This window comes from Scyliorhinus torazame, chromosome X (genome assembly GCF_047496885.1).
Source record: "Scyliorhinus torazame isolate Kashiwa2021f chromosome X, sScyTor2.1, whole genome shotgun sequence".
Lineage (NCBI taxonomy): Eukaryota > Metazoa > Chordata > Chondrichthyes > Carcharhiniformes > Scyliorhinidae > Scyliorhinus > Scyliorhinus torazame.
Window position 1 is genome coordinate 30754348 of NC_092738.1, and position 12713 is coordinate 30767060.

General features: G+C 46.5%; 1 protein-coding gene across 8 annotated transcripts in view; it reads left to right on the forward strand.

Annotated features, from left to right (window-relative positions):
- Window positions 1-12713, forward strand: part of lima1a (LIM domain and actin binding 1a) — a 164380-nt gene that overhangs the window by 129130 nt on the left and 22537 nt on the right. For 6 of the 8 annotated variants that reach the window (XM_072493968.1, XM_072493966.1, XM_072493970.1 and 3 more), the window contains 2 exons: window positions 1575-1610; window positions 11587-11738. In XM_072493968.1, coding sequence (XP_072350069.1) covers window positions 1575-1610; window positions 11587-11738 — 188 coding nt within the window. The remainder of the gene's footprint in view (window positions 1-1574; window positions 1611-11586; window positions 11739-12713) is intronic. The other 2 variants (XM_072493971.1, XM_072493972.1) reach the window with 1 other exon arrangement.

Sequence of the window (12713 nt, forward strand, 5' to 3'; positions counted from 1 at the left end):
TTGTTGCCCTTCTTTCATAGAATTTACAGTGCAGAAGGAGGCCATTCGGCCCATCGAGTCTGCACCGGCTGTTGGAAAGAGCACCCTACCCAAGGTCCACACCTCCACCCTATCCCCATAACCCAGTAACCCCACCCAACACTAAGGGCAATTTTGGACACTAAGGGCAATTTATCATGGCCAATCCACCAACCTGCACATCTTTGGACTGTGGGTTCGCTCTCTATCTTTTGCTCTCTCTCTCTCGCGCTCTCTCTCTTCCTCTTGCCCTGCTACCCCAAATGCTTGGGAGCCGAGAACTTCAATGTAGTCAGCTGAAAATTTGCTCTCGCTCTCTGTCTTCCTCCTCTTGCTCTGCTACCCCAAATGCTTGGGATGCCGAGAACTTCAATGTAGTCAGCTGAAAATTTGCACTGCCCATCACTCAAACTGCTTATTTCCTCCTCCAAAACATAGAAACATCACGGTATTCCGCCCCTGCCTCAGCTCATCTTTAGCTGAATCTCTCACCCACTTTTTCTCTAGACTCACCTGGCTGGCCTTCCACATATACCCTCTGTAAACTATAGGTTATCGTTGCCCATGTCCTACCTTGCCCCAAGTCCTGTTTGCCATCACCTGCCCTGTTGACTTACATTGGCTCCCAGTTAAGCAAGCCTCGGTTTTAAAATGTTCACTTTTTTTGTTTTCAAATGCCTGCAGGGCCTTGATACTTCCTACCTTAACCTCTCCAACCCTTTGATATCTGTGCTCCTCCAATTCTGACCTGTGACCATACCTTCAGCTGCTGGGTCCCTAAATTCTTGAATTCCCTCCCGAAGCCCCTCCATCGTACCTTTTTAAGATGTTCTTTAATATCCACATCTTTGACCTCCGTTTTTGGTCATCTGTGCGAACAACTCCTTGGGTGGTTTGATGTCACTTTTTGTTTGATGTTCCTGTGAAATGCCTTGAGATTTAAATACAACTTGTATTACATTCTCTTGTAGTTAAACTGTTCCACGATCTCACATTGTGAGTAAAGTAGTGTCTTATGGGGGTTCGCCCCCACAACCCAAAGGTGTGCAGGGTAGGTGGATTGGGCACGCTAAATATTACTTTTATTTATTTATTTTTATTTATAAATTTAGAGTACCCAATTATTTTTTTCCAATTAAGGGGCAATTTTAGCGTGGCCAATCCACCTAGCCTGCACATCTTTTGGGTTGTGGGGGCGGAACCCATGCAAACCCTGGGAGAATGTGCCAACTCCACACGGACAGTGACCCAGAGCCGGGATCGAACCTGGGACCTCTGCGCATGAGGCAGCAGTGCTAACCCACTGCGCCACCGTGCTGCCCTTGGCTACGCTAAGTTGCCCCTTAATTGGAAAAATGAATTGGGTACTCTAAATTTAAAAAAACAAAAAGTAGTGTCTTATTTGAATCCATGTATCCCTCCCTGTAGCTACTTATTCCCTTTTGGGATCTTGAATATCAAACCCGCTTTGAACAAAAATCCAGTATCTGCAGCGTTTCCTCATCTTCGCTGCACTTTCTCTGAGAAGCAATGTGTTCTCACTCTTCTCTTTCCAGGTGATTTGATGTCCAGAGCTGTGCCGAATATTGAAGGTGAGAGTGTCCTAGTGCTTTATGTGAACAGAATCATGGCCTGGGATTTGTGCTCCATTTTTTGAGCTGTGCATCCTAAGATCACATCAGCATATTCTGACAATTTTAGGGTGTTGTTCTACTAAAACAAATCTCCAGATTCACAGTCTGTGTAATTTGTTGTGGACTGTTACCAGTATGTTTGGGACTGCCAGGATTTATCCCCTTTCTCCAGTTTTATGACTCCGCATTTCTCTAAATAAAGTCACTTCCTTTATGGTAAGTCATGCTAAAAATTCATAAATGTAGTGCATTGGTTAACCAGGGAATTCAGTAGATTTAAAGGAGTCGAATATGATCTATCTACTTTTTTCCCCATTTAGTTTCTACAAAATTCTTTCCATCCTCCTGTTGGGACATGTTTTCTCCACCCACTAATCATTCCAACTCGGGCCTATAGTTATCCTCTGGCCCTTCTTTCATAAATTGGAATCACATTTACCTCTTGGTTATTAGCCGTATAACTTCTGTCTTTAGTAATTCCCTTTATTGTCAGTTTTTAGTTTGCCATTCATTTCCTGTTAGTTTTTTGTTGCCTTGCTATCAAAATCGATCCAAATAAGGAAGGCGTTCTCCACATGTAAATATTTGTAAGGCCTGATATAGGAGTAATTAAGGGCATACTTTGATAAACCCCAGGATCCCTCCAGATCCACCCTTCCTTTTGCTACCTCTATTCCTCTGGGGGAAAAATGCACTGGGTGGGGAAATCGGAACACAAATTGGGCAACTGCTTTGCTGAACATCTTTGTTCTGTTCAGAAGCGTGCCTCTGACTTCCTGTGACTTACTGTTTCAACCCATGATTCAAAAGTTCAAGGTCCTGTGGCAAATGTAATTGCTGCTTGATTACATTTGCCACACCCCGCCCCCAATGCATTGCAGCCCTGATTTTGCCTTGTCTGTTAAAATGGCTGTGGCTGTTTAGCACAGGGCTAAATCGCTGGCTTTGAAAGCAGACCAAGGCAGGCCAGCAGCACGGTTCAATTCCCGTAACCGCCTCCCCGAACAGGCGCCGGAATGTGGCGACTAGGGGCTTTTCACTAACTTCATTTGAAGCCTACTTGTGACAAGCGATTTTCATTTCATTTCATTTCATAATATTTTCTGAGGTTATTTTTCTTAACAGCACGATGTGTTGGTGAAAAGGTCCAACATCGGACAGAGAACCGAGAGTAACCCTGACCGTAAAATACAGTGCAGAAGAGGTTCTTTGGCATATCACATCTGACACATGAAAAGCATTTGACCTACCTACCTAATTCCATTTGCCAGCACTTGGCGTTGAATGTTAAGACGTGCCAAGTGCTCATGCAGGTACTTTTTTGAAGGATAAGAGGCAACCTGCCTCTACCACCCTTCCAAGCAGTGCATTCCAGACCCTCACCGCCCTCTGGGTAAAAATCCCCACTAAACCCCCTGCCCCTCGCCTTGAACTTGTGTCTCCTCGTGACTGACCCTTCAACTAAGGGGAACAGCTGCTCCCTATCCACCCTGCCAATATCCCTCATAACCTTGCCCACCTCGATCAGGTCGCCCTCGGTGTTCTCTGCTCCAGAGAAAACAGCCCAAGCCTATCCAACCTCTCTTCATAACTGAAATGTTCCATCCCAGGCAACATCCTGGTGAATCTCCTCTGCCCCCCCTCCAGTGCAATCACATCCTTCCTATAATGTGGCGACCAGAATTACACACACTACTCCAGCTGTGGCCTCACCAAAGTTCTATACAACTCCAACATGACCTCCCTGCTTTTGTAACCTATGCTTTGATTAATAAAAGCAAGTGTCCCATTTGCCTTTTCACCATCCTATTAACCTGCCCTCCCGCCTTCAGAGATCTATGGACAAACACACCAAGGTCCCTTTGTTCCTCGGAACTTCCCAGTGTCAGGCCGTTCACGGAGTACTTCCTTGTCAAATGTCGCCTTCTAACTTCGTTAGACCTGCTTTGTCTAACCATGTCGCCACATTCCGGTGCCTGCTCAGGTACACTGAGGGAGAATTCAGAATGCCAAATTCACCTAACAAGCACGTCTTTCGGGACTTTTGGGAGGAAACCGGAGCACCCGGAGGAAACCCACGCAGACACTGGGAGAACGTGCAGACTCTGCACAGACAGTGATTCAAGCGGGAATCGAACCTGGGACCCTGGCGCTGTGAAGCAACAGTGCTAACCACTGCTACTTGCCACGAATTTATATTAACAATATTCCATGTTCATTTGCTGCCTTTTGTAAGTCTCCCATGTGGGATGTTGTTAAAGGCTTTGCTGAAATCCATATAAACTACATCAGCTGCACTACCCTCAAATACACACTTGGTGACCTCCTCAAAAATTCAATCAAATTAGCTAGGCATGATCTCCCTCCGACCAAAGCCATGCTGACTATCCCTGATCAAACCTTGCCTCTCCAAGTGGAGATAGATTCTCTCCATCAGAATTTTCTGCCAATAGCTTCCCGACCACTAAGACTCACTGGTCTGTAGTACCCTGGCTTATCTCTATAGCCTTTCAGAAATAATGGGACCACATTAGCTGTTCTCCACTCCTCTGGCACTTCTCCCATGGCCAGAGGAATTCAAATTTTGGGTCAGAGCCCCTGCAATCTCCTCCCTCTCTTCCCTCAGCAGCCTGGGACACAATTCACCCAGATCTGGAGATTTGTCCACTTTGAAGTCCGCCAAAACCTCCAATACTTTGTCACTCCAAGTCAATTTGGTCAAGAGCCTCAATCTCGAGTACCCAATTCTTTTCTTTTCCAATTATGGGGCAATTTAGTGTGGTCAATCCGCCTACCTTGCACATCTTTGGGTTGTGGGGGTGGGACCCACGCAGACTGGGGGAGAATGCGCAAACTCTGGATCGAACCCAGGTCCTCGGCGCTGTGAGGCAGCAGTGCTAATCACCGCCACTGTTCCGCCCCCTCCCTGAGTTCCATACCTACTTCCTCATTCACTTGGGTGAAGACCGATGTGAAATATCCGTTCAACAGCCGACCAATGTCCTCTGGCTCCACCCACAGATTGGGCCCCATTCTTTCCCTGGTTATCCTCTTCCCATGGATATATTTATAGAATATCTTGGGATTTTTCCCCACCTTCCCAGCCAGAGCTTTCTCATATCCCCTCTTTCCTCATCTAATTGTTTTCATAAGCTCCATCTTGCGCTCTCTGTACTCCACTAATGCCTCTGCTGATTTGCTCCCCGTGTAATTGTTAAAAACCTCTTTTCCTTATCGAATCCTGAATATCTCTGGCCAAGCATTTTTCCCTGGGCTTGTTACTTCTTCCTATGGGCAGTACGGTAGCACAGTGATTAGCGCTGTTGCTTCACAGCTCCAGAGTCCCGGGTTCGATTCCTGGCTTGGGTCACTGTCTGTGCGGGGTCTGCACGTTCTCCCCGGGTCTGCGTGGGTTTCCACCAGGTGCTCCGCTTTCCTCCCTCGAGTCCCGAAAGACATGTTGTTAGGTGAATTGGACGTTCTGAATTCTCCCTCTGTGTACCCGAACAGGCGCCGAAATGTGGCGACTAGGGGCTTTTCACAGTAACTTCATTGCAGTGTTAATGTAAGCCCACTTGTGACAAAGATTATTATTATCACCCTAGAGGGAACATGTTGGGCCTGTACCCTCCCTGTTTCCTTTTTGAATGCCTCCCCACTGCTCTCCTGTAGAATTCCTCACAAATAACTCTTCCCAGCCTACTTTGGTCAGATCCTCCCATCTGCTTTTCAACTGAGCAGGCTGGTGATTTTGAAGAATGAAAACTAAACATAGATGCTTTCGATGTCTGTATTTCATTTCGGAGTCTACAAACAGGAAGTCATCCATTTAACATGTATGGGCCTACACACAGTGATTTCTTTTCAAATGCCCAACCCCCCCCCATGGGTATTGGCAACAGATAGGAGGGATGCGCTGCTTCAATGCAGTATGGAAAATGAGTCCACTGCGAGCTACATTTCTATCACATTTTCACATTGTGACATTCTGAGAGAGCGCAAAGTGCCCAGTTTCTATCTCTTTGATCAGAGTCTAGGGGTGAGCCAAAATAATGAGCTGTTGGTGCTGTTTGTTTGGGAGGAGAAGCCGCCATCTTCTATGAATGCATTCCTAATGCTAGGCCACATTGGCATGCTGTCAGACTTCATAAAAAATACTTGAGTCAAAATGTAATTACAGAGTAATTCGGGGAGGAGTCACATTGTATGCCAGATGCCGGGCATCTTTTGGCTTTTTGTGGTGTAGCAATTTGTCATCTTTTTAAATAAGTCTTTGTGGCTTCGTTTTGAAGATGTATGTTTTCGGAGTGTGTCTGTGCTAAACACACTGCATCATGGAAAAGGTGGGACAAAGGCACTCTAGTTTGTGTTATGGGCCAGGGTGTAGAGAACCCTAAAGTGTATCATGGAGTTCACCTGACCCACAACCTTTAATAGATTGTGGTATGGGGAGCACACGGCCCACTCTACAGGTGTGGTACAGCAGAAATGGAAAAGTATTTTTTTAAAACAATGTTTATTCTATGAATTCAAGTTCACCTTTTTAAAACCTACAGTGAACATCTTAGCAACCATTAATTCAAATACAACCCCCAAAGAATACAACACTAATTAATGTGTACGCTGTCCTTTTAACATCCAGAAGACTTACAAAAACATAACCTTTAACAGAAGCACATCCGGTTAAAGTAACTACTCAGAACATTTATAATTCTGAATTCACCAAATGATCAAGAGATAGTCTTTTCATGGCAGAGAGAACAGCAGTACACCTGCTTTGTCTGGCTTCAGCTCCAACACTGAAAACGAAACCAAAAAGACACCGACACACCCAAGCTTTTCTCAAAGTGAAACTAAAAAGCAGAGCCAGAGCTCCACCCACACTCTGACATCACTGCAGTATCATGAGCAACCAAACATTTCTTCAAGCGACATTCTCATGACATTTGGCATGAACAATCTAAACCAAGCACAATCTGGGGCAAGTGAGGTGTAAAATTTCAGAAACAAAGAAAAAACTAGAATACACGCCAACCCCTATTCTGCTCTTGTCCTTTTGATTGAAGGAGAAAGCAGAAGCCCAATGAAAAGGACTCAAATTCCTGGCTCATATCAAACTAGGTGATTTTTTTTTTTTGGGGGGGGGGGGGGGGGGGAAAGAGTCAATATAATTTATTTAAATTGCTAACACATACTTAGTTTAATATGGTCCTCGTGAACGTATCCAGACACTGGGGCTACAGTCAATGAAGCACGCCAAGTTGAATTATCTGGTTAAAACGTGGAATACAAGTCACTGGGAAATAAAGCTCAAAATATGTCTGAAGTAAAAACAGAAAATACTGAATAAACTCAGCAGCCCTGGTAGCATCGGTGGAGAGAAAAGAGTCCATATGACCCTTCCACAGAACTAGTATTTTGCTTTTACCTGATTGTCTAGTTCTCCATTGAGGCACCGACTATGGAGGTACTGCTTAGAGAACTGAGCTAAGGAAATGATGGAGGTGTTGGTGACAAAAACGTTTTTCAGTCTTAGTGACTTGGAATTGTTTCATCTATTAAATGGTATCAAGATGTATCCAGAACCGGTTGAATAGCAGGAAAGGCCAAAATCCAGGCGCTCCCGATGGAGCGTTCTGGATCATTCCCAAATATGGTATGAATATCATTGACCCCAATTAGCACCAGTTTCCATCTCATTAGCGAGATTGAAGTTGAATGTAACGGCCACCTGGGAATTAACCGGCTCCCCAGTGAGAAATCCCGCGGGCATGGTTTAACATTCCTTTTTAAAAACATGAAGCTGGCGCAATGGCTGCTGAGGGGAACGGAGAGAGGTGAGTAGCCATTTCCATTTTTAGGTGTGCAGAACGAGGGCACTGGGTGGGTGGGGGATGGGGTGGTGCCGGGACCTATAACAGGGGCAACTGAAGCCGCTGCCTGTCTGTCCTACCAGGCACTTCCAGGTCTGAGCCCTGTTCTTGGTTATATCACAGAGACCTGATATAACCAGACCTGAGTTGGCGCCCGTGCTGTCATTGAGCAGTGCATCGGACTGCTGAAAATGAGGTTTTGATGCCTGGACCGCTCTGGTGGCGCACTGCTGTGCCCTGCACAACTGGCACCACAACGGGGGCGATGTACTGTAGGAAGAGGGACATGTGGCTTTGTCTGAGGAGGAGGATGTGGACCAGGAGGGGATGATGCATGAGACTGGGGAGGAGCCGGAGGATGGAGGGTCCGGCATGCCAGAGGACCAGGGAGGCCCTCGTCATCGCCTGATTTCTCACGGGGCGAGGCTTCGTCCGTCAGCCCCCCCCCCCTCCCTCCCAAACTAACCTGTTTCCCCCTCCAGGGTCTGTGCAGCATCACCCCAATGTGATGGGCCTATGTCAGCACTGTCAGCGGGTCAATATGCAAGGCAGGAGAGTTAAGATCACTCGCTGTGAGGTAAGCTCTATTGCCCCTCGATCTCTGCCATAGTGTGATTCCTGTCTCTCTGCTGACAGCACGCTCACACCCATCCTCTGAACGGGGTCTGCATCGGGGGCATTTGATCTTGTACCACTGTGCCTGGGGGGGGGGGGTGGGTAGGGAAGAGAGGCCGGCCCACTGTGAAAATGCTAGCCGGCCCACTGTGAAAATGCTAGCATGACAGAGGTCTCATGTATCCGGTTTAACATATATTTTAAATGTGAACATTTTCATTACACCTAGCTACCGTGACCCCCCCCCCCCCCCCCCCCCAAACCCCTGGCTCCATGCTACTCACTTTTTACCTTTTGTGGTCTACTGCTCCATCTAGGTGTGTCCCTAGGATGCACATTCGGTGGTGGAGGCATCCTGGTCTTTGATGCCCTTGGTGGACGTCTTCTGGAGGGCCTGGAGCCAGAGTGCTCCAGTTGACTAAGTGTCACTGGCATTGCTGAGCCACTCTGTTCTGCCCGTTGCCTATGAGATGTGCCGATTGAGGGGGGGGGGGGGCGTTGAACTGAAGACCACCATTGTCTCCTTGGTGGCAGGTCCCGAGTTGGCTTTCAGTGCTTCCTCCTCCCTGACGGTGCCTGTAGGGCCCTTTGGTTCTCCATGGAACGGAGATGCAGCTGGAGTGAGCTCTTAGAGGCCTCTGTCATCTGGCTCCGCTGGTCCTAACACCTCTCCATTTTTCTGCACCATGGTGTTGATGCCATCAGCGATGCTCCTCAGTGACTGGGCCATGCTCTGCAGTGCCTCGGCAATGCCCACCTGCGTCTGAGACACACCCCTTAGCGACTGAGGCATGATGTTGAGGCCCTCTGTCTTGGACATTACCGCTCGCTGAAGACGCTGACCTCGTGCTGCAGACTTTCCACTGCCGCCGCCACCTGAGCAGTGTTGGCCTTGGTGCCACAGATTGTCAGCACCTCCTGCACCCATAGCCTTTGGGACTCCTCCAATCAACTATTCACTCGTCGGAATGTTGCTGACATCCCCTCCTGAATCTCACGGCCGTGTTCGAACATCTGCATCAGCTGCATGATAACCTTGTCCAAAGGCTCGGCATCTGACTGGTACCCATCTGAATCCTGCGATTCAGCAGACCTCCGACTGCTGACTCCCCTGGATGTTCCACATCAGCAACTGTGTGGTGCTCACCAGATTGTGCCCCAGAAGCCTGTCCACTATTGTCACCCACCGAGGTGTGTCTCTGCGTCAGTGGAGGGCGGGGAGGGACAGCTCTGACTCCTCGATGATGGTCTCCTCTTTCCTCCGAGGTGTTTTCTTGGGTGGCAAGTATGGGAAAGACTCTGGATGGCCCGGCCCCATCAGATGGAGATCCTGTGAGAGAATGGACATGTGGTCACTGAGAGGGAAGGTTCATTTTGTCTGACATGAACAACTCACTTCAAACAGGCCACCTGGGTGAAGGGGCAATGGATCCTCACCTCTGTCGGTGGATGGTGCAGGTGCTGCATGATGGTGACGAGAAGAGAGGTATATGCAATTTGGGAGGGTTTAAATTCTAAATTAGTTTCACTCATTTCATCCCTTTCAATGTTCTGATTAGGTGAAGTGTTGGGGAAATGAGACTTCTTCTCCTTTGCAATTAATCTTGCCTCTTGGAACTCTCACTGAGAATATGGAGTGATCACCAACATCTGTCTGTTAAACCTTCAATTGGACATCATCCACAAACTGTAAACCATGCATTCTGAACTGTTGTGGCTGGATGTGTCGAAATTGTGGATATAGATGCACGTTTAAAACTGGGATTTAGGCCTATAACGAGAACAAATATATGAAGCCTGCCTTTAGTTTTATTTTCCAGCCTCTTTCTCTTTGCGTTCCCTTTTCTTCAGCCATGTTCCCCACTGCAACCTACCTCGCCTCCCCCCAAATTCCGAACATATAATTTGTGATTTGAACAAATGACAATGGAATCGGGCTTTCTGCAAGAAAACAGACGAGATTAATTTGCTAACTGTGGTGCAGTCAATGCAGTGTCTCCAGTATCGCGCATTTCCCGGAAATGACATGCTCCATACACTTCATTTGCATCTTTGATCTGTCTTGAGTGACTATTCAGTATTCTGAGCTCCTAAGGCGGTGGCCAAATGTGTTTCACAGTCCACCAAGATGAATTATATTGTTAGGCCACTGGTGAGATGGAGCTCCTTGAACCAAGGTGTGCTTTACAACCTCGACTTTGACTAAAGGAGGGCCAAGCAACTTTCTGGAGCAATATCTCCCCCCATCCACCACTTGTGCAGTAATATCACGGCCTACATGCAACATCAGCTCCCTGCTGTTTTTGATGTTCTCTCTGCTGCCTCGGCACCAGTTGGGAGTTGGTAGGTCTGTCTGAAAGTTTGTAAGTCAAAAGCTCTTGACTTCTGGGCCTGGAAGCTGCTTCCTGATTGTGCACTGCACAAATGAAAGGGCAGCATTTTATTTCCCTAATCGGGAAGCAGTTTTTGAAATTTGGCAGGTGAAAATGGCAGTGAGTTTTGAACTCCAACACCATATAAAAGTTAAGTATTGGATTGCTTTTTTCTCGTCACTTGTGTGCTTTGTTGCAATAAACAATTTCTAGTTTGGCCTGAGAGATATTGTCTTTTTTGCCACCTCTCTTCACTCTACTGCTAGAGGTCAGGAGTAGGCTGTTCTGTAGCTATCCTCTGCTATACCTAGTCTAATGCCGCAGCAAATGGATTGATTTTATAGCCACTGAAGCACAATGCATCTCATTCACTGCATTAAGATTGCATTTCAATTTCAGAGATGTGGACCTTTGAGCAGGGGTGAAGCGTATTGGCAGATGGCCCAAGGTGTAACGCAATAGAGGGCGAGTCGTAGTTTGGCCCCCGAGGAGAGGGTGGAAAACCTCTAGCCCCTTTCAATCTCCCGAGTTGAGCTTCATATGCTTTCCTCTCCTCTACTCTCTATTGTCTGCTTGTAGTCCAATCTTGCTTCCAGTGCAGTCACTAGTGTTTCTTCGCACCTTACCCCTTGTGTTAAAAGATGCTATGTAAATGCAAGTTATGTATTTCATACAGTATGAGATTTATCACTTTGGGGAAATAAAATGAATGTTCCTTTTTTGTTTTGGAAACTTGCAGATTCAGATGCTCCTGCTGGTTCCATGCTTACCCTTGCTAAAGGGAAAGCTGTCAGTAGTGAGTAACCAACTCGAGGGAAAATTGAGACATGCTTGGTCAACTGTTACAAAATCTGATGTGAGCTAAAGTCATTGCTAGATGGGTCGAGCCAACTCTCCCTTTACGCTGGTTGATATTGACAGAAGTGGGGAGGGGGGGGGGGGGGGGTGGAGGGGAAGAGAGAGTGTGCCATATTAGAAGACCAATTGTATTAGCATTTTAAAGGGTGTTTTTTTGCTTTGATGTGGAGATTTATTGATTAATGTTGAACCTGGCTCTGTTTGCACTTCATGCAGACCATACCTCGCCTGGAACAAGCCCTGATAAAACTGAATCTAAGGTTGGTACGGAGTTGGCAGATATGCAGGAACAGACATCAGTGAAAAACAGAATGGCATTATACCAGGCTGCTGCATCACAGAAGGAGACCAGCATCCAATCTCCTACAGTAATCATGTTTTTGAATACATTTCCATCTGCAGTGCAGTTGACTGTAATGCTTTATTAAAAATGATAATCCTGTTCTCACCATAAAATAGAAACTTGCAAGAAGACATTGCAGCTGAATCCATTTATGCCATTGCTGAAAAGCATACCCGCACTCTGTAGCAGGAATAATTGCATTTGTAACCAGGCTGCTCTCCCCTACCCTTTCACCTTCAACAGTGTGCATGAACTGCGCACTTGGGTGCCTGTGAATTAACTTGAAAGATGAGAATCCTGTTTATTCATATCACACGCTCTGTATGCAAACGAGGTACAGCAGCTTTGATCTCCGTCTCTTTGCCATGTGTCTACATGTGTCAATATGCTATTAAACTGACACTACTTGTTTGTCTGAGGATAGTATGAGCTGGCGCAAGGTTATTAATTTGCATTTAAACAGTGGCATTTTAAGCCCTCTGGATATCTAAATATTTCACAGCCAATCAACTGCTTTGAAACTGTAGTTGCTATTGTATTTTGCAGGCAAATGCGGCAGCCAATTTGCGCACAGCAATATGCCACAAATAACTTGCACAGTGAATCATCTGTTAATGTGTTTCTGATGTTGGTTGAATTAATGTTGGCCAGGGCACCAGGATAATTCCTTGCTTTCTAAATAATTGCATGGAATTTGAGTCGCGGAACAGAACCTTGGTTTAAAGTTTCATCCCAAAGTTGGCATCTCTTGAGAATGCATCTCTCCCTCTGTACTTCACCGGAGTGTTCGCCAAGTGTGCAGACTGAACCCATAACCCCCTGACTTAGTAGTGAACATTATACCAACTAAACCAGGCTGACGCTACTGGTTAAGGTGGTCCTGCATCCTCATTTTTGTGACTAACTGGAGCAAAGAGTTAGTACCTCAGCCAATTCTTTTTTTTTTCTGGAAAAACAATTGGCGCAAACCTTTCTAACTGCATTGGCTACAATGGCTTCT